Source organism: Branchiostoma floridae, chromosome 14, assembly GCF_000003815.2.
Source record: "Branchiostoma floridae strain S238N-H82 chromosome 14, Bfl_VNyyK, whole genome shotgun sequence".
In the NCBI taxonomy this organism is placed as follows: domain Eukaryota; kingdom Metazoa; phylum Chordata; class Leptocardii; order Amphioxiformes; family Branchiostomatidae; genus Branchiostoma; species Branchiostoma floridae.
In genome coordinates, this window is record NC_049992.1 from 9,918,113 (window position 1) to 9,945,991 (window position 27,879).

Consider the following 27,879-nt stretch of genomic DNA (forward strand, 5'->3'; position numbering starts at 1 on the left):
TTACCTATTAACGGAGTATACACTTTAACGGTGATTAGAAAAAAAATCAGAGCAAAATGAAACTGAGTTATATTTCCTTCAAATATGAAATACAAGGTTATGAACTTAAGCACATCGCTAAAAACTCGATAGGGGGCGCTAGCTCGCTCCAAGCGTTACGTCCAATGTTGGGGTGAACCCCTTTGTTTAAAGAGTCACACAAGAATGGCGGCTCACAAAAGGTTACTTCAGGACAATTGGTCTACTGATATGTGATACTACTCACGGTAACTCACCGAACCAGTTGTGCACAGTAAGCGACAGCGCCATTTTTAAGGTCTTGCCAGGTGATGCGTTAAGGAAGAATCTATCTAAACTTTCTTGTCAGGGGAGTTCCGAAATCTGGCAAGGATTTCAAGGATCTTTGTCAACGTCGTCTTCTCGTGTTCTGTTATAAATTTTGTAGTACTGGTTTAAGAACTACTTGTTTCGGGAAGACAAAAAATAGCAAGTCATGATTATTTGGTACCTTTATAACGTGGACTAATCCATGTGTAAGGTTTCTTATTCAGATTAAGGTTGACAAGGTCTTCCTCCCCACCTTACGTTACAAGGACGAATCTTACCTCACTAAAGCAACGTTCAGCAACTACTACTAACCACTAGAGTGTCCCAGAACCTGTAAACATGGCGGAACGGGACGTTGGGTATTCTACACCAGGAGGCGTACGGTTTGTAAAGTCGAGTAACCGCAACATGCTGTTCATCGGGCTGGGGCTGGTGCTGCTGGCCGTGGTGGTGGTTGCCATCGCCGTGCCGCTGGCCCTGAGGAACAAACGGGACACCAACACGGACAAGGCGCGTCGGCTGATGGCTGAGGTTCCGCTGGTCGATGGGTAGGAAACTGTTAACTTATAACTCGGCCAGTCAGTCAGTCTGACAGTCAGTCAGTCAGCCAATCAGTCTGTCAGTCAGTTAGTTAGTCAGTCAGACAGTTAGTCAGCCAGCCAGTCAGTCAGTCAGTTAGTCAGTCAGACTAGTCCCTTACTTACTCATTTACTCACTCAAGAAAGTTCCTTGACTCATGCAATCTATCGAGCTAACGCTATGTATTTTTGTATTGTGTATAGTCGGTTTTACCCCTTTTTTTGTATCACGAAATGTCGTAAAAAAACGAACGCCCTTTGACACCTAACCTTTGCAAATTTTACTCGTAGTGAGAAATCCCAAGTTACAATATTTTGTGACAATTTGTCTTGAAATCGTGATTTGAAAATCTCCAATTCAGCCTGCTAGAGGAAAGTTGACATATGTTGATGATAACAGTATCATTTATAAGATATGTCTTCATGTGAGGGGAAAGCTATATGCCTTTGGAGGTTAGTCAGCCGTTGACATCCAAGAAAATCGTTTTTTCTTCAGACACATAAAAGGTATGAGTGGATGTTTTTTACTGGACGTAGCCCGCTTTCACCCCCCGTGACACAAAAGAACCATCGAACCAGACAAAAAGTAAGTGGCGCACAGGTACAAACACTTCAACGATCTACGTGAGATGACTACCAATTATACAAGTCTTATGTCCCGATGCCCTTCAGGGATGTACACGGTGTCTGTTTGTTACCGGGTGCCGGGCTGATTTTAAGTCGGAGTTAAAATCAGCCCGGCATCCAGTAACAGTCACCTTTATCGCCGCTTCCGCTAGGGGAGGAAGGGGGGGGGGGGGGGGTCATCAACCTCAGCCAGCGAGAGATTGTGTAAACACAGGCTACTTGCTGACAACTTTGTATTGTTGTACTGTAGGTACTGTAGGATCAACTTACCATTACACAGTCGGTCCCTTTTCAATGCCTACAATCAATAGACTACTCCCATTGGGAACTTACTTTTCTATGACCTCAATACGAAGGTAATCGCCATGTTGCGGCACTGTCGGGCTGCAGGCCTTTGCTCCGATTTTAAAATGAGATGAGCCTCCTTAACGGTACAGGTGTTTTCATTAAGCGTGTGTGTGTGCTGAGGGGGGGGGTGCTGACGTACAAGGTATCGCGGCAAGGTTCTTAGGCCGGGAAAGTTCTTATGCAGAAACTTCGATTTTTCGCCATTAGGAACTTTCCCTCCTAAAAACATTCCCGGTATAAATACCTTGCCGCGTAAAATTGTAAATCAGCGCTCGCCCAACAATAAAAAGAATAACGCCCGTGTAAAAAAAGGCGTAAAGGAGGCTAAGGTCAGCTGGCGTTTATACACATTATTATTCCGCGTACACTATTATGCGTGCAAGAGTATTTAAAATGCAAATAATGCATGATGGATATACTTTCAATTTAGAAGGTAACGCTTGACCACCCCTACACGAGAATGTGTGAGCCACCAGATTACATATTTACGATAAAGGGTCAAAGCAGGTCGAGTAAACATGTCGAAAACTTGCCAGTCATTTCTGAGTCCCATGCCATCTCGGGACAGACATGGTGGCGGGAAACACGGATGCCGTCAGCTTCAGTGTAAAAGACTCCCGCATTCGCTACATCAGACCGGGCGTCGACCCTAACTTCAAACCACGATGGCGGTTCAGGACTAAATACGTGGTGACCTTCGGTGTACTGCTGGTCTCTGTGGTGGTAGTGGCCGTTATGGTACCTTTGGAGCTGGTCACACATCTGGACAGGGCACATAGACTCATGGCGGAAGTACCTCTAGTCGACGGGTGAGAGTTTTGCATACCAAACAACACAACCAAGGTTTTTTTTCTTCATATCGCGAATTTTCAGCACGTGTGGCATGCATGTAGACATCTAAAAACATTCCATGCCGCCAGCCATTTTGTAGAAAGTTGCTACGTATACAAAGCGGCAGCTGTACATGTAACATTGCGACTTTAGTTGACATTATGTTGCGAAAACTATCATTGTCTTTACAAAGTTCTTTAAGTTCTATAGGTCCGTTCAGATTCAGATGTCCGTTAATCTACCATTTGAATTTAAACACTGTAATAGAAATACAACAATGTATATGCATCACACTAACTCAAGGAGTAGTACAGACCTGACCTTTGGACACTGGGGGAGTATTTGTCGAAGCACGGGAGCACCTAGCTATTCAGGTGTGTTCAGTCCAATACAAATATAGTTGTATTGTGACTCGTTAAAACATTTGTATAGGGCAAGGAGGTTATATGCCGGAGGCGGACAATTGTGTACCAAAAGTCTTTGGGTTAAAGTGACAGTTCCATAATATTTATAGCCCAGTGAAAGATAACATTTGTTGAGTTAGCAATATATGTCCTTCTATTTGTACGAACTTCTGATCAACATGATGTTGATTGATTTTATGATCATTCTTTTGGATGCAAAGACGTCATTGCGCCGGTGCTCGCCGGGGTGAAGCCCCGGAAGTTCTCCGAAGCAACACATTTTGTCTCTGTTAACTTCTGGGTACCGCGAGTGTACCTCTCGGTGTTCTCACAGGTAGGTCACGGCGTGTACTTTATTATTTGCCGCTGGGTCCCGGGTTGATTTTAACTCCGAGTTTCAAAACAAATTCCGGACACGACCAGGCCCAGATTTAGCCCGGGCCACGTAGAGGACACTCCCGAAAGTCATCACCAAAAAAGTTGGCCATAAACTGCCCGACAGATCCCCTTTTGCAATTCAGACCTATCAAAGCATTAAGCAGGCATCTCACTGGACTGTACCAAATTGTATGTGCGGAGAGCCACATTACGCCTTATCTTTTAGCATAACGTTTACGAAACGTCTTCTCTTACAGTCATAACGATTGGCCGTGGGTGATCTACCAGAACGTGCAGAACAGACTGAGCCAGGTGAACTTGGCACAGGACCTGAGGCCGCTGTTTAAAGCGTGGTTAAACGTGTCCCATACAGACATCCCCAGGCTGCGGGAGGGAAAGGTGGGCGCTCAGGTACGTCAACAAACACAGTGTCCACAATTTTAGTGGGTCATAGACACTTCAGTAATCATTCTGTGTTCTAATGTTCGTGCAGACCCTTGTGGCGCCTAGTGGCACATAGGGCAGCAATTTTCAGTAGCAGGGTATATTTATTACAGAGAGGAGCAGGGTATATTTGTTACAGAGACGGGGTTGCTAGACATTTCTCTTTTACGTGCTCGAGGAACCGCCTCGAACACGGGACATCAATTTTACGTCCCTTCCGAAAGACGGATGTAACCCCAACCGAAATGTCTTTCCCAGGATCGAACTAATGTCTCATAGGTACCAATTAATACCAGTCGAAACCAGTAGCTCAACTGTGAGGCTGCTACCAGTTGAGCCCCGGGGACATCCCTCTAACGTATTGTAGTGATTGGTCGCCATTGATTGGATTTAGGATGTTCAGACCCGGTTGTTTCTGCATACAGTTTTGGGTGGCGTTTCCCCACTGTGACTCCCAGTACAAGGACGCCGTCAGATGGACACTGGCACAAATTGACGTCATCAAACGGTTTGTGGAGAAGTACCCGGATGTGTTTCAGCTCGTCACAACTTCTGAGGGTCAGTCAAATTTATTCATTTTTTGGTACATCGTTCCGTATCATGTACTACTGTATCTCTTTTAGCATCAGTCTAGATCTGCTCTAGTGGAGATAAAAATGAAAGAGAGAAAGATTGATAGCTACTACAGCTAAATGGTATCATTCACACACTCACACACACACACACACGCACACACAAGCATACAGGGACAGAGACAAAGACACATACACACACACAAACACGCATGCAAACACAGTCACACACATACATACATAGATAGAGAGAGAGAGACAGACAGAGAGAAAGAGACAGATCGAGAGAGAGAGAGTGGAAGGGAGTGAGGGAGTGAGGTAGATAGACTGTTTTTTTAGCACAAATAACGACAGTATCACTAAACTTTAAATACTGCCGTTATTCGTGCTAGAAAAAAAATCCGTAAAAGGACATTTACTTGCACTCTCACCGACTGAGCAGGTCTATTTCTTCTAGCACGAAGAATGACAGTATCTCTAAAAGACTACTGTTGATATCATTTTCTTCTTAAAGGAATCTGGGACGCGTTTCGCGCCGGGAAGATCGGGAGTCTGATCGCCGTGGAGGGCGGACATGGCCTCGGCAGCAGTCTGGCCTCCCTCCGCATGTTCTACGACCTCGGCGCCCGGTACCTCACCCTAACGCAGGCGTGTAACACTCCATGGTAAGAAGAACACCTCTGTAAAGTTTCCCTTCATCTACTGATAACTCTTAAAAGAAAGTTTGTGAAGGATAAGGTTGAATGCAATGTATATGGATAATCTCTGTATATGATATAGGTACGGTAGACGGGTAGTCGACGTACGGGGTTATGCCACACCGTGCATACCTTGACATACCCTTTCTTTGGCTGGCGCCAGGTTTCCCTTCCGGGTGAATGATGTAAATCCCCGTATTGTATGGCTGAAACGAGACAAAGTATACATACTAGGATAGAATACAGCAAAGGCATTGTATGAACACGTAGGAGTCGGGTAATTCTATAAAAGGTCTTTATAGGGTAAGCACAAATCAATCATTAGATCTCGTTTGAAAGCACAAGACAATGAAGTTTTTACTAGGGCAACTATTGACATGGGCCTTTCACACATGTACATACATTAAAAAATGTGCACTTCATTCATCGTAAATCATCACTAAGTATAAGTATGCAAACTTGGATGATTATATACCGTGCATTTGGTGTGTTATTAAGTTCGAAACCTCTACAACGTTTACATTACAGGGCTGACAGCTCACTAGAGACAGGGAAAGCTAATCCAGAACATAACGGACTCACGGACTTCGGAAAGGTGAGACCATCCTTTTACTGACTCCTCATCTACGTAAGGTGTGAATCCTCTTCTGAACCAGAAGGGCATCATGTACCCACTATTGTTCTTCTTTTTACCAAAGACGGATGAAAACGAATCGTTTCAACCAAAGACGGATGAAAACGAATCGTTTCAAAGATTCTTTATTTTACACAATCTTTTTTGCGTTTGAACAGACGAGGACAATGTGGCACTGCTCTCAAGTTAGTAACTTATTTTAACTGTGCCACATACAAAGTACAGACAGAAGGTAAAGAGTATTTACCTCCCCAAACGAAGTCAGCTACCACATCGGTGAAGGGAGGAAGGTTGTATTGAGTGCCTTTCCGAAGGGCACAACGTCGGTGGCACTGCGAGTATCGAACTCGGGACCTGGGGATTCCGACCCCAACACTCCACCAGTTTCGCCACACACGACGCCATAATATCAATGATTCAAAGATTGAAAATTTCAGTCTCGCGTAAAGACCTGGGTTAGAGTTAGTAAAGATTTCTTTCTTAATTTGTTTATTAAGATTTACCTCTCAAGTGGAAGAGGCGAGGAAACAGGTGGGGACACCTTCACTAGCCCTCGTCCCGGCATAAAAATATAATGGATAAAGATTGAAATACTTGTTTCATATCTCATGTTGTCCCCCAGCTCGTGGTGCAGGAGGTAAACCGGCTGGGCATGATGGTGGACCTGTCTCACGTGTCCTTTAAGACGATGCACGACGCGCTGGACGTGACGCTGGCTCCCGTCATCTTCAGCCACTCCTCGGCTTACGCGCTCTGCAACCACACCAGGAACGTGCCGGACGACGTGCTGGAGAGGATGGTGGGTCTTTGAAAATAACGCTTGGGTTTGGCCAAATAAAGTAGTAGAGAAGTGTCTTATTGGACATAAAATGGGTAAATGATGATTACCTTTCAATCAACCATCAAAGAATAAGACAGCTTTAAACATAGGCGATAGGCCAAGGAATTATCGTTGCCAGTGCTGAACTGCTGGGTGGGTGTTCCGAGTGTGACCCAAGATGAAATACTCGGGACCACCCGAGTGGGTGCCGAATGTCAGCAAGTTTCGAGCGAAGACAACTAAAGTTTGGCGAAGCCGACCAGCACCGGTACCAGAAGTTCGGCGGAGACTCATGCATAGTGGGTTGCCATTATCTGATGGCTTGGTCCGTTGCTCAACAGCAATTCTTCCGTGGCATACTGCCATGCTTTCAACTTTCCCCAGTCTTATCTGATAGATTTACGCGAGCTGTTGCTCATGTTCTGAATGTTCCAAAAATAGCACCAATGTTCCACAGGGCACCCTTATGGGTCCTCTTCTATGCGCATAATTTGTGCTGATGCCTGATTGTTGAAAACAGAAATCTCGAAACATCCTGAGATTTCAACATCGCCAATTATTTCTTTGTTATCGTGTATGACACGTATTTTACAATAATTGCTACCTTCATCTTGGAACTGAATAGGTAGATAACTTTAAAAAAAAACTTTGCTTTTAGACATGGGAATCTTCTTAAGGAGCACAAAGATGAGAAATTTCTTTTTCATCCTTAAGCTTTTCTTTCTTCTTCAGAAAGACAACAAGGGAGTTGTAATGGTTAACTTCTACAACCCGTATGTGAACTGTGGTCCGAACAAGACTCCTGTCACCAACATCTCCCACGTGGCAGGTACTGATCTAAGAACTTTGTCCAACTTCTGACACACAACATTTGAAAAATGCATTTCAAATAACCCAATGTTAACGATGATCAGACGAACAGAAACACTAATATTTGTCTTACATCACTCCTTTAATCGCCCTTTTAATGTTTTATTGAGTGATTTCTTTTTCCAATGTTTAGTGTCAAGGTAGGTAGTGTCAATTGGTTTAACAGGGTGGCAGATACAGGATTGAACGGTCACGATTTCGATTCCTGATGTGTCTCTACCAAAAATCACTTAACATGGCTTTCCTAACTCTATTCAGATGTACTGTAACAATGGGGTTCAAATACTGCCAAAACGTCTGTTGGCCTTTGTAGCGTAGTGTTTTGCATTGCTGGGTTTTTGTGATCTGGCAAAAAATCTGGACCGTATTCGGCGTGTGTTCGAATCCCGGGGAGTCAGGATATTGTTTCTTTCTGTTTCTACCCCTTTCTTACAGTACCTAACTTTGGGTGCGGTGATATAAAGTACACGTCGCTGGTTGAAGAAAAGGGATCGGTCCTTCTAATACCGTTCCAAGGGCGCAGTGGATTAAACCAACCAAACCCATTGCCCCTACGGCCTTTAAACCTTTACATTGCCTACCTCCCAACTTCTCTGATAGACCTTTAAAAAGAGATATATATCTATGATCATGACATTATTTTAAAGGGATAAATGGATATGACGTTGTATTTTACAGACCACTGTGACTACATACGGCGGGTGGCAGGAGAGGACTATGTGGGAATAGGAGCTGACTATGACGGAGTTAACGAGTATGTACCACGCTCTGGTTGAAAAAAAAAAAACCCTGCTCAAAACAAAATAATAGTTTCGGCCTTGTGTTGAGCTGACAGAAAGGTCTACGTTGTCCAATGGTAGCCTTTAATCCAGCCTTGTTAGGTTTATATAGCTACCATACTTTCGGGATAGCAACCGCAGAAAGAGGACTAAAACATTACTGGATTCTAAGCTAGTCCAATCGTTGATTATGTAACCTATATCAGTTGTTTAAAAATATAGGGATATCAAGTTAACGAATAGTGATTTCAAACAAATTTTCAAAATATTTCAGTTATCTTCAAAATTTTGCACCGTCCATTGACTTGATATCCCGTTTTTTAAAACAACGGATATAGGTTACCCCGCAGATCAAGGTGAACTAGGCGTTCACTACGATAGATAACTAACTACTGACAGTCACTTTAAAACTATGCCATTAGCATTTTAGCGCCAGGAGAGTAGCTGTAACAACCTTTCATAATGCATAATCCACACGTTTCATTGTTGATGTATCGCCAAACTTACCTCGGCACCTGACCGACAAAACAAAACACGTGCACGAACATATATATAGTTAGGCATACAGGACCTATGATCGTGTTGCCACGAAACTACATACACACACACACAGTCAGTAACTTATCTTTTTATTTAGAGTGCCAGTAGGCCTCAAAGACGTCTCCAAGTACCCCAACTTGATTGAGGAGTTGATCGTCCGCGGCTGGACGGACGACCAGATTAAGAAACTGCTGGGACTGAACATCATGCGTGTCATGGATAAAGCGGCAGAGGTCAGTTCAACAAGATATTTGCCATTTCTGAAATTGTTTATTAATCAATAAAGATTGCTTAATTTATTACACATTTTTTATGTCCGTCGCATTGCTCTTTCTAGCTCTCTGGGGTTAAGGTTAAAAGTGTTCGCCCACGATCGCGAATGCTTTATATTTCTGAAAGTACATAATAGTAGATTTCACAGTAGGACAGATCTATCAATGAATATATTGTGATATATACTAGTAACCCCTTTTACGTCACTGCACATTCTCTGTGATACGTTGAAGTAAAAGCATTATTACTAATTAATTAGAGATTGTCTGTTTTACCCTTCATGTCATCCTCTATGTCATGTTTCCCCCATCAGGTCGGCCGGATGCTTCGTGAAACCATGGAGCCCTTAGATGACATCATACCTGAGCAGGATGTGGCTAACCAAGCGTGTAGGACAGTTCGGACTTAGAGATGGGACATAACACTGATTTAGACAACACGATGCACAACAATAGACCGATCCCTATACTGTCCATCAGAATTAGGCATCATTCAGCCAATGAGATATATAACGGCAATTGTCGGTTTGACCAATGAGATAATGACTACATGTCCGTCAAATACTGGCATTTTATTTTTCTACTTAAGTACTTTGTACTGCTGTTGTTTGGTTAGAAGTGGGGTTATGATATCGGATTATCTATTACATGCTAATTTCCAAGCCAATGCTGATGTGAACGAAAACAACGTTTCCTGAGAGATGGGTTTCTCCCGAGTGAAGCCTGGCGGACAGAAAACGTTGTAATATTTCACCCCAGCATCTGCTTCAAATTCGAGATGTTGAAAATGCCTTCTTCTGACAGAGCGGCCCTTAAGACTTGGCTGAATTTAATAGCAGCTGGCACTTGAAATACCGTAACTAAAGAAATAGCAAAGCATTGTAAACTGAACTGTTTGTAAGTGATACAGAAATGTACATATTGCGCTTCGTTCATTGTGCGTATGGTGTATATGACTATTCTACCAAGCTGAAGTTAGCAGTCCGTTAAGCAGCCGATTTTAGTCTAGAAGGATGCTAGGATCCGATTGGACCGCACCGACGCAATTGTTGGTTCAACAAGAGACCGCATACGAGCGCCCCCTGTCGGAGTTGATTCTAGACAACTTACTTTCTTACTGGCGTTTATGTCGTGTTTCCATCTTGAAATAACCGAATAAGGTACCTTGTACAAATAACGTAATAACAGACATCACATGATTGTGTGAAGTTCACAAACTTAAAGATTTCACTTCACAAAAGGAGTAAATGTACATTTACACATTTTCATTGATTAGCACCTTTGCTCAGGGGGCTGAGAAAAAAGCGTATTATAAAATCATTGATTGCCACTCCATATTGTAGTTTTCCCACAAATGATCTAAAAGCCTTGAATGAATAAAGTTCAAAGAGCACAGCTAAAACTATTAAATGCATGTTACCCAGCTGTACGTCCCTTTAAGTTACTACGTAGAGATCTCTCAGCTGTCACGTAAATACTGATTTACCTGTTCTAAAAGTGGCTACAAAAACAACACAACAAAGACAGTATAACGAGAAGCTAGATAGTACAAACGCAAAATGCCTATTTTACAATTCATAGCCCTTGTCGCGAACATGCCAATGAACTTACTAATTAACTAGAGTTCGGCGACCTCATACCTCCATGAAAATTTAGAGCTTTCGTAAATTTCATGCAATTGACTAACACATTAACATAATTTATGCATGGTGTTGTTCATCATTGACTAACGTACACATGTCACAATTATAAAATTCCCATCATCAATCATAAAGCGGTTTTGAATTTTTACATAAATTATGCAAATAAGTTCCTTATTACCATTTTTGGTATCTGCTTATATTCCACCCATCATAATTAACATGTGTTACATTTATTGAAGTCCAGTTATTCAAAACAATGGAATTATACAATTTCCTCATCAATCATGCAAATTAAGTCCTCATTTGCATAAAATGCATATCATTTTAAACATCTTTGCCCAAGCTACCTGCATACTTAAAATGCAGGCAATCCGTCGTTCCTTTCTGCAGTTATCCTCTTTGGAATGTCTTGACAAAAATGCCCCTGCAGTTCCACAATTAAATGTTAGGGGACTGAAACTTGCCCCACTTTGTCATGACGCTAAAAGCTATCTACCATTCAAATGTCAAGACCATAGCACATCCGGGACAAGAGATACATTGAAAAAACTGCTATGATAGAATATTCTCATTAATTATGCAAATGTACTCCTATTTTGCATAATTAGTATCTTATCTTGTACAACATTGTCTAAGGTACCTACATACCAAAAATCATGAAAATCCGTTGTTCCCTTCTTGAGTTATCCTCGTCAGAAGTTTTTGACAAAAATGCCCCTGCTATCCCAAAACTAGACGCTAGGGGGCCCAAACTTATGTCATTTGTTCCCGAGCACAAGAGCTATCTAATACTCAAAAATCGTGACCATAGCATGTTCAGAACACCGAGATAGCAAAACTGGAAGTTGCCCTGTAGTACCAAGGGGAGTCGCTAGGGGGTCCAAAATCTAATCATTTCCAGCTTTCATCAGACACTACCAACACACAAAGTACGAAAGCAATCCGCCCAACCGTTCATGAGTTATTTTGTTTACACACACACAGACAGACAGACAGACAGACAAACGCGGGGTAAAATATAACCTCCATGACATTTCATGGAGGTAATAAAAGGAGTGAAATCATAAGGTGAAAGAGCACATAAAGGGTTTGGCAAGTAACAAGTGCAGGGGTCCGGCCTTCTGTGTTACAGTACCAGGGGATTGAACCAGACTACAAACCTTACCTCGACAAATGAATGGAAAAACATAGGAGGAAGGTAGTGCGGTCCAGAAAGATGCCTACCTCCATGGAGAGGGTTCTAAAGTGTCAAGTCAAAATCGTATACGGCATTCATATCCGTACAAGGTGCTCAAGGTCAAACCCACAGAGGGGCGTGATCATGTCTTTTACAATACTTGAACATTAAAACCCTTCAAAGTTGGGTAATTTTGATCATTGAGAAATAACAGAGACCAATCAATGGGAGAAGGAGATAGCAGAACTCTAACTCCACCGGCCCTGATCAGACCTGTATTTCGCAGTTCTTTTGGACTCGTGTCGTGTGCAAAGTAACCACCATGCCTCGGAGCTTTGCTCTGGCGTTCCCCTCGCCGGCACTATGTATTTAAGCCCCCATGGGGATGAGGGGCCCTGGTGTTGTTACAAGCCAAAATGTACATTGTCTGCTATTGAAAGCCTTGAGTATTTTTCATCCCGGGCAAGTTGCCCGCACCAGCACCATAGTCCTATAACAAGGCATATAATTTGGGTGTCCATACCCGGACTCTGGTGGTGTACAATAGCCAAGGTTTGCACACACGTTGCCGAAGTTACTAAGTTGGTGTTGATGTACAGTAAAAGATATGATCATTAAACTCTCTATGATCTTGACCTCTGAGCACATCATATGGAATCGAAAACAGCACACGATCAAGACTTGGCTCCTCAGAACTCTCCTCCACAAAGATAAGTATCCTTTAGGACAACACGCTCCCCTACCTACGATTTTCCTTTGCTTTGTTGAGACAACGTTTGTCGTCCAGTTCCATCCCGGTGCTGTAACCCACAAGGCTGGAGCCCCTGCCCTGGTTACTCGCCTAACGTTTCCTGTTTTCTCCCCCCTTGCGATTTAACTCGTCAGCAAGTTGATTGACCTGTTTGCGAACAAGACTATAAATCATAAATTAGGCATTTTGTATTCTGTGCTAATCTTACGTCTCGTTATGCTAGCTTTGTTAAATTGTTTTGTAATCATGTAAGAGGGGTAAAAATGCACTCTTTTGAAGAAATTGTTGTATCATTTTAAGCAAGATGTTATTGTTATGATTTTGCCATGTACATGCTCTGAGAAGTCACAGATAGCCCATCTGGTAACTGTAATTAGTCTGCTATTGTTGTGTGAGAACTGTTGACAATGTGTTATCCTTTGTATTGTCCTTTGATGAACTGAAGATGAAAAGAACAACAAAGCCAATAGCAGGTACATGTTATAATTAGTGTCATACATAGCTGTAGACAGTGTCTGGATCTGTGTCTGGGTTTTTGGAATAAAGAAAGCCGGGAATTGGAAGTTAGGACAGTTGGATAGAGGCTTCGGACAGAGAAGGAAGCACAGCTCACAGCTCCCGTGCGTGTCTAACGGCATGACTGTGTCCTGTGTGTGCTTTCTTAGTCCTGTAGTTTAAACGTTCCTCGTGCAGCATTCAAAGAACCTGGGGCCACAACATCGGCCCCCTTACAGGTAACTAATTATTTCCTTCGGGCCAACTTATCTGTGGTAAATTAAAGACATAAAAGTGACGCGTCCGACAGGTGCCTTTCCAAAGATACCATAGTTTGCCTATTTCGGACACTTTTCAAAAATCGACATTTTGGGTCGCGGTTACAGGGACTTGGCTATTAACAGGAATAACTCGACAACAAAAAGAGCTATCCGAAAACGGATTGCAGCGTTCAACTCCTCGCCAAGAGACCTTTCCAAAGATACCAGGTATGAAATGTATGAACTTTATTGCACGACATTTGCACATGGTACAAAGTATGGCAACGAATATTACACAAAGTACAAAGATAGGTATAAAGAATAAGTCTTAACATCCTAAATAACATAGTTTGCCTATTTCGGACACTTTTCAAAAATCGACATTTTGGGTTACTGTTATCGGTGCTTAACTTTAAACGGGAATAACTCGACAACAAAAAGAGCTATCCGAAAACGAATTGCAGCGTTCAACTCCCCACCAAGAGACCTTTTCAAAGATACCAGAGTTTGCCTATTTCGGACACTTTTCAAAAATCGACATTTTGGGTTACAGTTATCGGTGCTTAACTTTAAACGGGAATAACTCGACAACAAAAAGAGCTGTCCGAAAACGGATTGCAGCGTTCAACTCCCCACCAAGACACCTTTCCAAAGATACCATAGTTTGCCTATTTCGGACACTTGTCAAAAATCGACATTTTGGGTCGCGGTTACAGGGACTTAACTTTAAACGGGAATAACTCGACAACAAAAAGAGCTATCCGAAAACGGATTGCAGCGTTCAACTCCCCACCAAGAGACCTTTATACAGATACCATAGTTTGCCTATTTCGGACCCTTTTCAAAAATCGACATTTTGGGTTACTGTTATCGGTGCTTAACTATAAACGGGAATAACTCGACAACAAAAAGAGCTATCCGAAAACGGATTGCAGCGTTCAACTCCCCACCAAGAGACCTTTCCAATGGTACCATAGTTTGCCTATTTCGGACACTTTTCAAAAATCGCCATTTTGGGTCGCGGTTACAGGGACTTGACTAATAATGGGAATTACTCGACAACAAAAAGAGCTATCTGAAAACGGATTGCAGCGTTCAACTCTCCACCAAGAGACCTTTCCACAGATACCATAGTTTGCCTATTTCGGACCCTTTTCAAAAATCGACATTTTGGGTTACTGTTATCGGTGCTTAACTATAAACGGGAATAACTCGACAACAAAAAGAGCTATCTGAAAACGGATTGCAGCGTTCAACTCTCCACCAAGAGACCTTTCCACAGATACCATAGTTTGCCTATTTCGGACCCTTTTCAAAAATCGACATTTTGGGTTACTGTTATCGGTGCTTAACTATAAACGGGAATAACTCGACAACAAAAAGAGCTATCCGAAAACGGATTGCAGCGTTCAACTCCCCACCAAGAGACCTTTCCAATGGTACCATAGTTTGCCTATTTCGGACACTTTTCAAAAATCGCCATTTTGGGTCGCGGTTACAGGGACTTGACTAATAATGGGAATTACTCGACAACAAAAAGAGCTATCTGAAAACGGATTGCAGCGTTCAACTCTCCACCAGGAGACCTTTCCACAGATACCATAGTTTGCCTATTTCGGACACTTTTTAAAAATTGACATTTTGGGTTACTGTTATCGGTTCGTTCGTTCGTCCCATAGCCTTAACTTCCCCACCAAGAGACTCATGATTCGGTTTCGTCGTTTCCAATTCCACCACAAAATCTTTATTCTGAGAAAAATGTTAAGCCAAAGAATGATGGAATTCTTTTTTTCATATACTTCATCAGACAAAGGCCGAAGAAGTTGTTTTAAGTTTCTGTCAATAAGACCATGAGGGTTTTTAGGCGATATTTGTAATAAGTTTGAATTATTTTGAATAAAAGACTATCTGAGCCACAATAATTAAATTTTTTTTTTAAATTGACTAAGAAAATATTCATCTATTTGAATGCCTTTCAATATTTTAGAAACATTTTGAAAGTAACTGAACAAAAATATCTTTATTTAGAATAATTGTGAAACCTCTGTGTGATTCTTTCACATTTACAAATATTTACAAATATTTGTAAACTTTGCCAAATGGTTAAATTAGTTTATTGCCCCCATAAAACTAAGCCCTATTGTTGCCTCTGCATATTTTTAGATTTCACTGCTGGGCACTGGTGGGTCCTTTGTTCTGGACCATTGTTGCATGTCACCCAACCATACTTAGCAAGGATGTGTGAATTGCTATCTTCCCAGCCCACTGACCCATTTACAAAATGTTACAAAAAATGGTAGAAAATGGTAAACAATGGCAGAAAGCTGTTATCATTATTTAGAAACCATCAGAAGTATTCAATTCCACATCATGAATATTTCCAAAGTTTTACAGGACCGGGGAAATATTTATAAAGTTGAAACAGTGTTAAAAATATTTCTAAAGTATCAAATGTCCTAGACATATAATTACAAAACTTTAAAATCAATTTTAAACAATGGCAACAAACATCCGCACGGTGACTTGGAATGGACTCTACTGAGAAATAAGTGACCAATAGAAAAATACACAACGCTACATTTTCTGTTCCCTAATTATTTACGGCTACAATAAAACACTTGTTGGAAATTCGTCTAGACGTCTCAGCCTGAAATTACTTGTAGTTGTTTGTACAATTAAATGATATTAATTACTGAACCGCAGAATTTCTCTACGCCCTAAAAGTTGCGCATTCGTCAAGTGTAAAAATGCGCTGTCTTGTTACTTACTTGCAACCAGTTTCAATTTCTAACGATTCAAGGAAAAACACCCAAGACACGAAAGTTGCACAGCTGAAGTTACATTTAGCCGACCCAACTGTTTTGAAAAACGAAACTTCGCTTCATTCCTGTTTAGAAACGACAAGAACAGTTTTTGAGGTTTCAAGCTCACCTGCCTGGCGCTGCACGCTTTCCACTTTTGAATCCGGAGTAATCCAACCGTTCATCCAAACTCCTCACGAAACTTTGTACGCCCATCATAGCCCACGTTATTGCAGAAGCTTCGCCCTGCATTTTTTGTGGAAAATATCCGCGAGAATGTGCACAAAATGTACATTTCTTAGACATTTTGGGAGTCTAAATTTTGGGAGTACATCCACGGACCACGCCACGGGAAGAATGCAGCACCTGGTGAACCTGGTGGCACCGTGGCGGGGAATTTGAATATCACGTGACGTTATTAGACAAGGGGCGGTCGTGATTGGCGCACTAAGGATGATCGAGTCAAATTACTTCAAAGCATTATTACAAGGTCATCTTACTTAAATACATATGTACATGTACAGTTTTGCTTACTCCGTGTCCTTTTTACCCTATCCGGTGAAAAGAAGGCATTAGTGTAAAACTTGAATATTATAAACCGAAAATAAAAACAGATTTGTCTTAGGATACCCAAAATACCAGCATCCAAGTTATTAGTACCATGGTATCAGTCCTGCTTAGCTCTATCTTAGTACTTTGTTTGGCACATGGTGTTTACCACACCCAATTTCACTAATTAGTCCATTTCCAACCCTTAAAAAGGTATTTAAAACGGTAAAGCAGATTTAACTTGGCATCATATTCGAGGAACATCATATTAAATATATTAAAAACATGGATGTGTGTTTGTGTTCACACTAGATACATAATTATGGATCATTTTGTTCATCAGCTGTGAAAAGCTAATCAAATCAATTCTCTGTCTAAATCTACATGCAAATACCTGGTTAATGCAATACTGCAATAACGTTATTGTTGTAAAATTTGACTATGAAGATTCGTTAATTGAGCTGCGCACGCATTGGATAAAGCTTGATAGTTTTACATTGTGTAGTTCAACAGAACTATATATGACAAATGGAAATGCAAAGGCTCTGAAATTGATGATTACTAAAACCAAGGAGGTTTCAGGTGGCCCCTACGAAGTTCTCGGTTCCAGGGCAGTGTGTCAAAGTATCCTGGGAACGAGGTGTGTTACCGAGGGGACGCTTCCAAGATGGCGACCCAAACAGTTGGGACGGCGGACCGGTATGTTGGAGAAACTAAACGGCAGCTACGGGACGGTAGGTGAACGGCTGGAATATAAACAGAGGACAACTGCTTTCTATGGGGTTTTCATTCCAGGACTTGTTACGGTGCTGTTGTGGAGAGTTACGAATTAATATGTGGATGTGTTCTCGTGTTGGGGAGGGGGGCGGTGACTGTCAATTTGTCTCAGATCCTTCTTCTTCCGCTATTAGCCTAATGTCCAGCTGACGAAAAATCGGCAATCATAATTTGACATGTCTAGGCGAGCTGTTGTGTTTTCCAGCATTGTCTGACCGTAAGCCACCTTGCAAAGATACACATTAGAGTTGTTATTTAGTGTTGAAGGTCCTTTATGCTAATGCTATATTTATTTCCCATCTGTCGACATGACTGTGAACAAAATTGTCAAAAGTGTAACGTTAGCTAGGTATAAAAGCTCATTTCCTTGTTCAAAAAATGTTGGAATTCCTTCTCCAGGCTTTGGTGTGTACAAGTACCCGAACTCTTTTTTCACCTACGAGGGAGAGTGGGTAAAGGGCAAGAAGCATGGTAAAACATCATTTGTATTTTTTCACCTACGTATCCAAATATGGCTCATTCACCTTTATCCGATATAGGGTATTCCTATCCATTGTATATTAAAAAAGGTATGCAGGTTTATCAAGTCAAAGGACGGAGGTCCCTTTATACTAGTAACCTGGTTTGAAAATAAATACAATGGATATATGTGACCCTACGGATAAAGGTGAACCAGCATAATAGCTCAAATTAGCTTAATGGCTCACTTGAATAGTAACGTTATCTCAAAGTGTCATTATTACAAATTATAACTAGATTAATGCATGTAAATGTAATGTATTCATATAAAAGATTTATTATACATTGTTGTCAAGTACTGTAACAGTGTAAGACTCCAGATTATTATTACATGAAACTTTTTTGGATTTTTTAAAACTTTTTTACTTTTAGTCAATGAAAAATCAATGCTCTGTGGTTACAATAGGACATGGCAAACTTCTTATGAAGGACGGCACATACTATGAAGGGGAATTCTTCCATGGCGAGATTGACGGCCATGGCTTCCGAAAATTTGCCAACGGAAACACGTATTCTGGACAGTTCAGGAAGGGTGAAATGAACGGGCACGGAGTGATGACCTGCCCAGACTCAAGCAGATATGAGGGGGAATTTGATCACAACCAAAGAGAAGGTAACGGATCATACATTATTCTGAATTAGAACATATGTACTCTCCAAGCAGAGGTTGAATCCTGCAGATATAGTAGTAGTCGGAGTACACGGGCGTAATTTTTCCGACTACTTCTATTTCTGTGCAATTCAACCTCTGCTTGGAGAGTAGAACATATGTGCAAGTATGGAATCTGCCTTACTTTGCTTCCTATTGGACTATCCAAAAATTTGTCTTTCACACCCTTTACATATCAGTTTATCAGTGTCATTGACAAAAGATAGTGGATCGATGCGATCTGAAAAGTCTGACCATTACCAAAATCATATTCAGTTGCCTAAGTAACTGCCTTTTGGCGTATCTTATTACCTGGATGTCTAACCTTCGTCTTGCAGACTGATTTGTGTGTTGTTCTTGTGCTTGTTGAAGGCCATGGGGTGCTGACCGACCCAGATGGAGGAGTCTACGAGGGATCTTTTCACAAGAATAAGAGACATGGTCCTGGGTCACAAACATACAGGTGGGACCAATACTTTCTCTTTCTTTTTTTCTCATTGGAAATATTCATATTATCACTTTTTTATGTGTACCTTCACAGAATGGAAATTATTGTTTTTGCTTGGTTTCTTCCTCTTCTTTCTCGTCTTCTTCCATGTTGAATCAAAGCCAATGGCCTGGACTGGATGGCTATCACCATAGTTGTGTAGCAAATGCCCTGTGGTGTACAATTACAAAATACAATGTATACATTTGTTGCAAGTGTAAGGACAGAGCATGAGGGGCTAGTTACCACCTATATACATGTGTTTTAGTAAGAATAAGCAGAGCAGTAGTGTGTTAGGCTAGACTTTGTACGTTGTGCATGTAATTGATGTAGTTGCCTGTAAATGTTCACAGCAAAAATGGCATCAATGTTGTCAAATGTACTGATGGTGAAAATTGATCCACATCATTTTGATGGCACTTAACATGACACTAGATAATCATGTCCACAAGATGTCTTAGGCATGATCTAGACACAATTTTCTCCGATGTCTCTGGAGCCGACTGCTAGTCGCCAACAGCTTCTTTTCTCTGTTGGCAGTGTAGGGAAAAACTTTGTCTAGATTGGGCCTTAGGTGTTGCCCTGTGTTTCCATTCATGTGTTTCAAAGATGCTTGACTGTTTCCAGTGGTGGAGAGAGATACGAGGGGGACTTTGTGAGAGACATTCGACAAGGACACGGGGAGCTCAGATATCAAGACGGCACAATATATGAGGTTGGAAAATGATACAACTTTATTTTGGAGCTTGAAGAAATTCTTGAGGGCAAAAATACACATTTTAATCAGCATGCATTGGAAACATTTGAACTGTGACCTTAAGTTAAATAGTCACTTGACTGTCTCTTTGGTAGAAACACTGAGGGTCTACATGCACAATGTCATGTAAGTAATTGAAAGGGAAATAGTAATTACATCTATTTGGCATTTTTTTTCAAACTTCGTACCTTCTTCCTGTCCTTCTTCTATCATTTTGGTAATTCTACTTTTCTTTATTGTCTCTTGTTATTTCCTTTGATGATAAACCCTTTTATTTTATCATATAATGAGTACGGAGAAGAAAAGTAGATTTTGTTATAACTGAAATATTGGGTGTGCTGTACTTGCAGGGACAGTGGAGAAACGACATGTTCAATGGTGAAGGTACGATGATCCACGCCTCAGGAATGGTGTATGAAGGAATGTGGATCAATGGAAAACCAGAAGGTAGGAACATCATGAAGAACATGACATATTTCTATTCAAAATTTCCTTGCTTTTCATTTCCCTGTTTTGGTGATGACAAAACAATTGCAACGTTAACAATGAATAAGTTGGGTGTTGGCTTATATGTGTATGTGAACTGTAATATATAGCCAGCAAAGTTGTCAATAAGAATTATGTCTAAAACAGAATTACAAGCACATACATACAAGTTCACTTCATCATTTTAAAAATATTACAGTTTGAAGCCACTATCTCTTAACTTGACAACCCTAAATACTCTGTGTTAAAAAAAAATGGCTATAGGTTACCCCACAAATGAAGGTGATCTAGCCTAATGTTTTGTTGTAATTATGCATCCCACTGACCATATGAAAACATAACTTTTTGCAGTTGAGGCGACCAAGATAGTGATAATCGGAGAACAGAGTATTGATGTGACCCAGGGTACAGCCTTCTCACTACAGGTGGAGCTCAGGGATGAGGAGGACAAGGTAGTCTCAGGTGAGTCACACAATTCTCATGCTGTGGATGACAAACTCTGGGGACCACAAATCTTGTTATTGGGTGGGTCGACTACGCTCTCTTCGCAGCCAGGGGCTGAATTGTGAGGAGTTTACAATAGGTGGGGCTAGATTGCAAGGGTCTGGAGCAGCTGCCATTTGGCGCTAACTCAGGTGACCTAAATACAACAGCAATTGCCCCATGCATGGCTAAAGGACTGTAGGTTTTGTATCTCTCACACTGGGAAGGACCCCTACTCTTTTTGATCAAATCTGACAAGAGAGGACAAAACAAAGATTGAATCTGACCATACTAGAGTGTTTTGCATTTTATGTGATATACATTTGTATTTTGACCGTTTTTGAGGATTATATTCTAGATTTTCAGTCATCATGTGCGCTTTATTGCAACTCTGGCTCACAGAAACCTCTCAAACTTGCGAGTAGGGGAACATCATTTTGAAAAAACTACTGAAATATCGCTAAACACAACTTTTAATTTTTCATGAATCATGTTGTGTACATCAACATCTGCTATAGAAAAAGGCTGCGTGTTCTAACATTTGCATCTTTAAAGTAGAATCTTTAAATCATCTAATTTATGTATGTAAAATCATATTATAACTTATCCTTAAAATTTAAAAGATACATTCACATGATCAAGATTGTGGTTTAAGCTTATCATTACATCAAGCATCAACCTTACTTTTACATGTATTTTTCTTTATGAAAGCTCACAGCTAGCCCTATCTGTATCATGTCCAAGACAGGGTAACAGAAGTCAATTCTGACTCTGGTTTTCCACAGAAAATGGTCGTGAGATTCAGGTCAGCGCTGCTGTGCGGTACTTTGCTCCAACACAGGGTACGACCTTGTTTGACCTTGTAGAGGATATGGAAGAGACGCCCTTCACCACCCCATAGTGAGTACTGGCATCTAACACCTGATTCCTTCATTCTTGTTATTTGTTAAAAAGACCAAATTCATTCATAATAAATTCATACCCAGTGGCACAAAAATTGAAATGTGTAGAATTAGTTAATTCCTTCACTCTTGTAATTTGTTGAACAAATTCATTCATTCTTGCACCACCCAGTTGCACAGTCAAGAATGAAAAGTAATCATATAGAAACTTTTGTGCAGAATTTGATTTATAATATCATGATTATGAAGAGAGAAGAATTTTTTTGGTAATGTCTGGGAAGCATTCGTATAGGATTAATCATTGATTAATCATTGATTCTAATGGGTTATATCATCATGTTTATAGATATGGTATAAGCTTTGTTTCATCTGTGATGGCTTACGTTTGGGCTGTTTAGTGATATTACCCAAGACCTGATCCAAGATAACAAAAAGATATTACAGTTACTGTTCATGTCCTACACTATTCTCATTGCTCTACAGTGGTTATAAGGTGGTGTCGTACCCCCTGTTCATGTCCTACACTGTTCCCATTGCTCTACAGTGGTTATGGGGTGGTATCGTACCCCCTGCTCATGTATACACTGTTCCCATTGCTCTACAGTGATTATAAGGTGGTGTCGTACCCCCTGGTAATGTCCTACACTATTCTCATTGCTCTACAGTGGTTATAAGGTGGTGTCGTACCCCCTGTTCATGTCCTACACTATTCTCATTGCTCTACAGTGGTTATGGGGTGGTATCGTACCCCCTGCTCATGTATACACTGTTCCCATTGCTCTACAGTGATTATAAGGTGGTGTCGTACCCCCTGGTAATGTCCTACACTATTCTCATTGCTCTACAGTGGTTATAAGGTGGTGTCGTACCCCCTGTTCATGTCCTACACTGTTCCCATTGCTCTACAGTGGTTATAAGGTGGTGTCGTACCCCCTGGTAATGTCCTACACTGTTCCCATTGCTCTACAGTGGTTATGAGGTGGTGCCGTACCCCCTGTTCATGTCCTACACTGTTCCCATTGCTCTACAGTGGTTATGAGGTGGTGTCGTACCCCCTGTTCATGTATACACTGTTCCCATTGCTCTACAGTGGTTATGAGGTGGTGTCGTACCCCCTGGTAATGTCCTACACTGTTCCCATTGCTCTACAGTGGTTATGAGGTGGTGTCCTACCCCCTGACAGACATGGACCAGTTACCACCAGATTATGATGTGAAGCCATCCCCGAGACCGTCGTATCTGATTGCGGAACAGACCATCCACGAGGCGGGGTCCGACGCGGCGTCTGATGTAGGACGTGACGGTAAGTTCACTAGAAAACTACACTAGAAAAAAAGGCTAACTAGAGTGTAGACTGCTTTTGAAACACTTGTTCTCAATAACTTTGTTTTCACAATGTATAATGTAACTGTAGTGTGCTTTTCTTAGAAACATTTTTTGTCAATCTCAGTAATACATAACATTTCATGACCTGAGTGTTGTTTTTTTCAATTCCCTTACACAGAAGCTGCAGATGCAGATGCAAACACTACTCTTGAGGCTGACAATGCATCCACAGGTGAGGTCTCACCTTTTGTTGTTATATGAAAAATGTATCACTTTCTACGAAGTAACTGTTGCTTGGCTGTTTAGTATCTGATGATTATGTAAATAACAACTGACTTTTCATCAGCCCTTATTTCTAGAAAAATCTGCAATATCAAATGAATACTGTAAATGCATTCAAGTTCGCGGGGATTTAATTTCGCGTTAGCGGGAAAGTGTTTGCGGTGGTTCTAAGCTCGTGGTAGCCCCATATACTGTTGTCACATACTGTAAAGGAAAAATGTTCGCAGTGGTTTTAAGTTCACTGTAAGACTGCCTCACGAAAACCGCAAACATAAAACCACCACGAACATTTCTGCATTTTAACAGTAGTTTTGAGCATGTCTGTGTATTTTTAGGGACATCCAGCCAGCACAGATCGCGCTCCCCCTCTGATGCCCCCCTCCCAGAAGAGACCCCCCTGCCCCCTCCCCCCAACACCTGTCGATCCGAGGCAGGGGGGCTGTTCTTTAAGGACCTGTTCCTGCCAGGAGCCCCTCCCATGTACCGACCTTTCATTCTCATGGATGAGATGGACAAGGAAAAAGGAGGGAAGGGTGGCAAGAAGAGCAGGAACCCAAGTGCTATAAAACCAGGTACGGTCTGCTGACTTATGGCTTTTTCTTTCAACTGTCTTTTTACCAGTGATCTATATTCATATGCCAATGCAGTTGTGTCAAAATATTAAGGTACACATTCTTAGTTTTTGATTTCTGTAGATTATGAAACATCACTGATTGGATACTCATTTCTTGCTTTGCATAGGTGTAATGATTTAGCCTTAAGTATTAGGTATAATTATAGATACAATATTTTGTCTTTTATTAGTTGGGATCATGGGTTGTTTTTACTGGGACAATGGACTTTTGTATCAAAGATATTTTCAGAACAATCTCTGTAGATATGTCTGATTTTATGATGTTACAGTATTGTTCAAGTTTGATACAACAAAGGTTAGAATCTATACTCTAAAATCAGACATTCTTCTGTCACTGAACTAATGCTTACCTAAGGATCTTCAGAGTCATCTGAAGAATCAGACAACGGTTCTTCTGACTGTAAGCTAAAACACGTTTACTCTTAAGCTTAGTGGCCTAAATGTGCATAATGGTGTCTGTGGTAAATAGTTACATGTACTCATGGTTTGTGTCACTGATTCATCAAAAAGCGTGTTTTGCAGAATTTTTCTCTTTGAAAATGTTTTGAAACAACTCCATGAAATGTGGATTCTGCGGTACTGAATGTGATTTATGTAAGAGAAAAGGAAACCGTATATTCTTAGATACAAATGTATTTACAATTTGCTGTAAATGCCTGTTATCGTTTCTTTTCATTTTCATGATATCAGTGAGACAGACCAGAATGCTGTTATGTGCTGTGAAGTGAAAGATTCATGGACTTATTTGAGATGATGAACTCGTTTAAAACATTTATTGCAGGAATTGTGATTACTGTCTCCTTTCAAGAGCCTGGATGACCACAGTATAAGTATACTACAAAGCAGTGTGGTTTCTTCATCTCAAATGTCATGAATGTCTGCGGCAGGAAATGTAGTTGCTTCTAATGCAGCAGTGTTCCAGCCAGCCTGAATTTTTTTCCGTCCCCTGGATTGCAACTATCCTATAGGGGTCCTATAGGATAAAAATGCAATTTCTTCTATTTTGGGGGGCAAATTTTGCTGGTTGATCCAGCTTGATTCAATTCAAATCTTAACATGCCAATTTTTGTCTCTCACAGAGGATGGAATGGGAAAAATATTTATCCATCCCCAACGTCAAAATCCCATCAAAGGATGGAGAGACGGATGCTGGCTAGAACCCTGCAATGTAGCCAATGTCCGTTTTTCTGCATGTCTGTGAAATAATTGGTCCATTGAGAATTTTCTCTGTGTTTGATGTTCTCTTCAAAGGGCGAGCAGGATCCGTAGCCTCGTCACGGTCATCGCGCTGTAAGAACTGCTCCGTTGTTGCACGGGTGGCACTTGCACCTCAACAGAACTGATCACGTTGTTTGGTTCTTCTATAGTCTCTAAGTTTATGTCTAAAAGTGAACCAATGTTTTCCTTCTGTACACGAATATGTGTTTCTACAAGGAATACCAAACTGGGTAGTGCTTCTAATGTACTCTCCAAGCAGAGGTTGATGGGGAAAATCGTGACCTTTTCCTTGTATGCCACATTTTTTTGACCACCCTTCCTACCAACCTCTGCTTGGAAAGTAGTTTTAATGTGCCTTACTCTGCACATGGCAAAATAGCCTCAAAGCTGTCCTTTCAAACTCTCAATTTGTCAAAGTCAGCCTAGGATCTGAAAGACACAGATCATCATGTACATATGCCCCTTCCTGTAAGGAAGCCCAAGGCATCTGTACATGTATGTGACCTCCTCAGGAAATATACATTCAAATCAACGTGGTTGGTTCTGTGTAGCGGTTATTGGTTGTGGCATCACTGATGTTGTTTTTTCCAGCACACCTTGTAGCTAGTATCCAGTAGTGACCCTTTGTTGTGGATTATCTTCCTATGGGTGGGTGGGAGTGGGTCTCGACTACTGGGTGTATGTCTCATTCTCGCATATCTTAGATGTATAAATTCTTATACATTTGTCATGTAACAAACGGTACAAACCTGCTTTTTGTTCACCCATCTTGCACTACATTATCAAAGTCACATCACATTTTCCTATTTGCTGTGTTGCACCCATACAATAGCATGTATGATGTAGGTATATCAGATTTGACATGCACACATATATATATACAATCATATAGTTTGTACCCTACACTTAGTTACACCCCCTTTCCACCAGAGGCAACAACCAATGAGCAACAAAATATTTGACAGATATCAAATTTCAACATATTTCAAAAACGAAGAACTTTTTTTTACCTTTTGTGTGTTTTGTTGTCTTTCAAATCACACTTTGTATCATGCAAAATGCACATAATCAAACTATAAAATCATGGATCATAAAACTCTAATTTTTTGTTGCCGAATGGTGTCTTGGTGATCACTCTGTAGCGGAAAGGGATTTATTGCCTAATGGAAGGCATTTCAGCACCTACAATCTACCAAGGGTTCATTTGTAGAAACCATAGTGTTTGGGTACATGTGTATTTTACACACAAATACATATACAGTATCATAAATGAAGGACTTACGTTAGTTCACCTATATCCGTGGGGAACTCTATATCCGTTGTTTTTCAAAACAGCACATTTGGGATATCAAGTAAACGGGCGGTGGTTTCAAATTGTAATGTTTTCAAAATATAGCAGTTTGAACTCACATTTCATTGGAATAATAGCCCTAAATACACTGCTTTTGGAAACAACGGATATAGGTTACCCCACGAATATAGGTGAACTAGCGTTAAAGGTGTACTGCTTGTTTATTGAATTTTTCTTCATCACATGCTGGCACTAAGAATTGCCATCCCATTCCTACCTGTATGTTATAGCGGAGTCAGCCACAAGTACCCAGAACTTGGAGGTGAAGTTGGAGAGTAAGCTGTCTACACTGGGGAAACACAATGAGGGCAAGTTTGCCAGACCAGGTATGAGATTCAGATTGTGCAAGTACACAAATACTCTGCTGGTCTCAGTCATGGCAGTAGTGACCAAACATGGTACTACTTTAGGCTAGTGATAGTCATCAAATTTGATCCTACTTTTGTCTTGCCAGTGCATCTGTAACAGATGCTTAGGGGTGGCGCCCATCTACATTTCTGTAGCCCTTGGGCCACACATTTGTGCAAGCCACTACAGCAGGGGGCTAGTCCACTGGTAGTGATGTGTATTTTATGTCCGTACTATTCCTCATAAGTGCTGAGTGCTTAGCAGATAAAGTAGCAGATAATGTACCATTTTTAAAGTCTTTGGTATGACGCGATTGGGGACCAAACTCACAACCTACCAAATACGAGGCGAGCACTCTACCCACTCAGCCATTGCACAAGCACTTTTGTATACCTCTATGATAATTTTAAGGATCTTGCGATGACCATATTGTTATTGCACCAGCTATTATCTCTTTTGTGACACTTTTCATGAGTAGTTCACCTGTGTTTTTCCCCAGGTGACTATGTGATTATGGTACACGACGTGACCACGCCCCCTTTCTTGGGGCGGTCCCTACAGCCAGCCTTCATCACAGTGAAGGTGACCCCGCCCAAACATAAGGGTGGGGGGGCAGCACCCGGCAAGAAGAAGAGCTCCCATAAACACAACTAAGGAGTGCTGGCAGTGAAAATACAACTGAGAACTGTCAAGGCTCAAAGAAAGAAAAAAGCAAGAAATACCTGATTGGTTCCCTTTGGTGATCATTGCTATAGAAACTGACCAGAGTTCTCTCTTGAAAGCTGTCAAGACTTTGGTGGATTTAAGTAAATTTGAATATCAATGTCTGTGTATGCAGTACAACATAATATTCATCTTTTGA

At 41.1% G+C, this 27,879-nt stretch overlaps 3 protein-coding genes across 6 annotated transcripts in view; 2 read left to right on the top strand and 1 right to left on the bottom strand.

The window, feature by feature from the left end:
* Positions 1–16,612, bottom strand: part of LOC118430434 (dipeptidase 1-like) — a 33,099-nt gene extending 16,487 nt beyond the window's left edge. The window contains exon 1 of the mRNA XM_035841303.1: positions 16,380–16,612. Coding sequence (XP_035697196.1) covers positions 16,380–16,555 — 176 coding nt within the window. The 5' untranslated portion in view covers positions 16,556–16,612. The remainder of the gene's footprint in view (positions 1–16,379) is intronic.
* Positions 319–10,442, top strand: LOC118430433 (dipeptidase 1-like). Of its 2 annotated transcripts, none has more exons than XM_035841301.1 (10): positions 319–875; positions 3,751–3,904; positions 4,363–4,495; positions 5,024–5,174; positions 5,736–5,802; positions 6,464–6,640; positions 7,394–7,490; positions 8,210–8,285; positions 8,948–9,083; positions 9,437–10,442. In XM_035841301.1, the coding sequence occupies exons 1-10, from the start codon at positions 667–669 to the stop codon at positions 9,530–9,532; spliced, it is 1,296 nt and encodes a 431-aa protein (XP_035697194.1). In that variant the 5' UTR covers positions 319–666; the 3' UTR covers positions 9,533–10,442. The 2 variants fall into 2 exon arrangements, with proteins under 2 accessions (XP_035697194.1, XP_035697193.1); XM_035841300.1 differs by lacking the exon at positions 319–875 and adding an exon at positions 2,015–2,689.
* A 777-nt stretch (positions 16,613–17,389) lies between the features above and the next one.
* On the top strand, positions 17,390–27,707 carry LOC118430829 (MORN repeat-containing protein 1-like). 3 transcript variants are annotated; one of them, XM_035841859.1, is made up of 13 exons: positions 17,390–17,532; positions 17,975–18,046; positions 18,501–18,707; positions 19,116–19,206; positions 19,858–19,945; positions 20,338–20,434; positions 20,825–20,935; positions 21,742–21,856; positions 23,010–23,161; positions 23,363–23,416; positions 23,802–24,038; positions 26,900–26,995; positions 27,517–27,707. In XM_035841859.1, the coding sequence occupies exons 1-13, from the start codon at positions 17,466–17,468 to the stop codon at positions 27,669–27,671; spliced, it is 1,542 nt and encodes a 513-aa protein (XP_035697752.1). In that variant the 5' UTR covers positions 17,390–17,465; the 3' UTR covers positions 27,672–27,707. The 3 variants fall into 3 exon arrangements, with proteins under 3 accessions (XP_035697752.1, XP_035697753.1, XP_035697755.1); XM_035841860.1 differs by lacking the exons at positions 26,900–26,995; positions 27,517–27,707 and adding an exon at positions 25,352–25,963; XM_035841862.1 differs by lacking the exons at positions 26,900–26,995; positions 27,517–27,707 and adding an exon at positions 24,456–25,344.
* The last annotated feature ends 172 nt before the right edge of the window (positions 27,708–27,879 follow it).

Coding starts and splice junctions, on each gene's coding strand:
- LOC118430433 (XM_035841300.1), top strand. CDS start 2,451: ATGGTGGCGGGAAACACGGATGCCGTCAGCTTCAGTGTAAAAGACTCC. Junction 5,175..5,735: donor CAGGCGTGTAACACTCCATG/GTAAGAAGAACA, acceptor TTTACATTACAG/GGCTGACAGCTCACTAGAGA. Junction 9,084..9,436: donor TCATGGATAAAGCGGCAGAG/GTCAGTTCAACA, acceptor TTCCCCCATCAG/GTCGGCCGGATGCTTCGTGA.
- LOC118430829 (XM_035841859.1), top strand. CDS start 17,466: ATGGCGACCCAAACAGTTGGGACGGCGGACCGGTATGTTGGAGAAACT. Junction 20,435..20,824: donor GATCAATGGAAAACCAGAAG/GTAGGAACATCA, acceptor AACTTTTTGCAG/TTGAGGCGACCAAGATAGTG. Junction 23,417..23,801: donor GGCTGACAATGCATCCACAG/GTGAGGTCTCAC, acceptor GTGTATTTTTAG/GGACATCCAGCCAGCACAGA.